General features: G+C 34.6%; 2 protein-coding genes across 2 annotated transcripts in view; one reads left to right on the top strand and one right to left on the bottom strand.

The window, feature by feature from the left end:
* LOC101489717 (probable pectinesterase/pectinesterase inhibitor 7) overlaps positions 1 to 1,700 on the top strand; it is a 3,063-nt gene extending 1,363 nt beyond the window's left edge. The window contains exons 2-3 of the mRNA XM_073365797.1: positions 1 to 721; positions 811 to 1,700. The exon at positions 1 to 721 is cut by the window's left edge and continues 1 nt beyond it. Of these exons, the coding sequence (XP_073221898.1) occupies positions 1 to 721; positions 811 to 1,502 (1,413 nt within the window). The 3' untranslated portion in view covers positions 1,503 to 1,700. The remainder of the gene's footprint in view (positions 722 to 810) is intronic.
* A 623-nt stretch (positions 1,701 to 2,323) lies between these two features.
* LOC101489391 (putative invertase inhibitor) overlaps positions 2,324 to 2,842 on the bottom strand; it is an 849-nt gene continuing 330 nt past the window's right edge. Inside the window, 1 exon segment of the mRNA XM_012714112.3 lies at positions 2,324 to 2,842. This exon segment is cut by the window's right edge and continues 20 nt beyond it. Coding sequence (XP_012569566.1) covers positions 2,449 to 2,842 — 394 coding nt within the window. The 3' untranslated portion in view covers positions 2,324 to 2,448.

The raw sequence follows: 2,842 nt of genomic DNA, 5'->3' as shown, positions 1-2,842 counted from the left end.
ACTCTTTCCACCACTGCTATACGTGCACTTCAAGATTGCCAATCGCTTAGCGATCTCAACTTTGATTTCCTCACAAGTTCTTTTCAAACCGTTAACAAAACAACTAATTTTCTTCCCAATTTACAAGCCGACAACATTCAAACGTTGCTTAGTGCCATTCTAACAAACCAACAAACATGTTTAGATGGTCTTAAAGACACTTCTTCCGCTTTTAGCTTTAGAAACGGACTCACAATCCCACTTTCTAACGACACCAAACTCTTTAGTCTCTCACTTGATTTCTTTACTAAAGGTTGGGTTCCAAAAACAAAAACAAAAACCTCGTTTCATAATCATTCAAATAAAGGATTTCGAAACGGGCGTTTACCGCTTAAAATGTCGAGTAGGACACGTGCAATTTACGAGTCGGTTAGTCGGAGAAAGCTTCTACAGGCTGATGTTGGTGATGATGTTGTGGTGAGTAATATTGTGACAGTTAGTCAAGATGGAAGTGGAAACTTTACGACGATTAATGATGCTATTGCTGCTGCTCCGAATAAATCTCTTTCTAGTGATGGATACTTTTTGATTTATGTTACGGCTGGTGTTTATGAAGAGTATGTTACTATTGATAAGAAAAAAACGTATTTGATGATGATTGGTGATGGTATCAACAAGACTATTATTACAGGGAATCATAGTGTTATTGATGGATGGACTACCTTCGGCTCCCCAACATTTGGTAATTATACATTTTCAATTTCATTATTAATGAATCAATATATATTACTGTAGAAAATTTATCTGATGAAGCATTTATGAATGTTGCAGCTGTGGTTGGACAAGGATTTGTGGGTGTGAACATAACCATTCGAAACACAGCAGGTGCAGTAAAGCACCAAGCAGTGGCACTTCGAAACGGAGCAGATTTATCCACATTCTACAGTTGCAGTTTTGAAGGGTACCAAGATACATTATACACACATTCCCTTAGACAATTCTACAGAGAATGTGACATCTACGGCACAGTTGATTTCATATTTGGAAACGCCAAGGTTGTTTTCCAAAATTGCAATCTTTATCCTCGTCTTCCAATGAGTGGACAATTCAACGCAATCACTGCACAGGGTAGAACAGATCCAAATCAAGATACGGGTACCTCAATTCACAATTGTACGATTAAAGCTTCTGATGATTTGGCTTCTAGTGATGGTGGTGTTGCGACTTATTTGGGAAGACCGTGGAAGGCATATTCCAGAACAGTTTATATGCAAACATTTATAGATAATGTGGTTGATGCTTCTGGTTGGCGTGCATGGGATGGTGATTTTGCATTAACTACATTGTATTATGCTGAGTTTAATAATAGTGGGCCAGGCTCTAACACTGATGGGAGAGTGACGTGGGAAGGTTATCATGTGATTAATGCCACCGATGCTGCTAATTTTACTGTGGCAAATTTCTTGCTTGGTGATGATTGGTTGCCTCAGACAGGGGTTTCTTATACTAATACCTTAATTTAATTAGACACTGTAATTATTACTACATTTCTTTAAATTCCTCTCTAATTACTTAAATAAGTTGGCGATCGCTTGTGTACACTACTGATATATAATGTACCAATACTTGTACATCATCAAGCCGGCATATTGTTTCATTTCATTTAATTAAATTAATGTCATTTTTTTTTTATTTTATAATAAAGAAATAACTTAAGAGCAGTTTGTGATGAGGATTTTATTTTTATGCATCATCGGCTGATTTTGACTTCTTCAATCATTTATGAATCAATGAATATGTCAAAGTGAAAATATCCTTCATTTGATTACTGTGTGGGTCATATTAATTTGTTGACAAAGCCTCCCACTTGCTCTTCTATCTATCTTTCTTCAAAGAAGTTGAACACTATAGCTACCGTTGGAGATTCAAGTTATTGTGATTGAGTATATGTGACATTTAAAAAATATATTGTGATTTTGAGAGAATTAAAAACAAAATCTAAAACCTATTTGATTTTTTTTAAGTATATTATTGATGTGAAATATTTACTGGATTTGCTGATGATTAATCTTGATTGAGAATTTTGAGTAACCATTTTTAATGATGTCCGTTTCAACTACATTTTTTTATATCTGATAGTTATATATGAGAGGTTATTTAATGAATCTGAATAATTTGTTAGTTGTTTTTAATAGTTATTGTTAACTAAATAAAAAAGTTTATTTTATTATTATTATTAAGGCAAGTTCTCTAGCTTGTTTTGTTCTGCATTCATCTAAATTTTTTGCCCCCCCATTCTTTATCAGTTATCACATAACAAAAGAAACACAAAAACCAAAAAAAATAATAAAAGGACAACACTTTTATTAGTAGAATCACTAAAGATTCAAATAAACTTTTCACAAGGATATGAAAATTAAAAAAAGGAAAAGCACCGATCCATATAAAACATCCCAAACATCAATCGATTTACATCTCAACGGTTTGTTTTGGCAATGCCTTGGTAATAGCCACAACAATGTTGCAAAGTTTGCGGAAATTAGTACTTTTCACAGACAAAACATCATCGCTACCAGGAATAGAATCGTCGCAGGTTGTAATAGCAGCCAAAGCAGCCTTTAACCATGTCTGAGCATCAACATGAGATCCAACCAACAAAGCAGCAATAGTGTCTTCAAGTTGAGACTCAGCATCCAAAATAGTTTCTTTACAATCAGCCAAACCTTGTTGAACTTCAGGGTCTAAATCAGCATCATCAATCAACATTTTCACGTCGGTGAGAATTCCAGAAGCGTTTTTGGCAGCAACCCTTAGAGCAATAATTGCCAAATCTTGAATATCAGCATTTGGGGATTTAACTGGA

The sequence above is a fragment of the Cicer arietinum genome, chromosome 3 (assembly GCF_000331145.2).
Source record: "Cicer arietinum cultivar CDC Frontier isolate Library 1 chromosome 3, Cicar.CDCFrontier_v2.0, whole genome shotgun sequence".
Lineage (NCBI taxonomy): Eukaryota > Viridiplantae > Streptophyta > Magnoliopsida > Fabales > Fabaceae > Cicer > Cicer arietinum.
The sequence above is the reverse complement of the archived record's forward strand: the minus strand, read 5'-3'. Positions and strand labels throughout refer to the sequence as shown.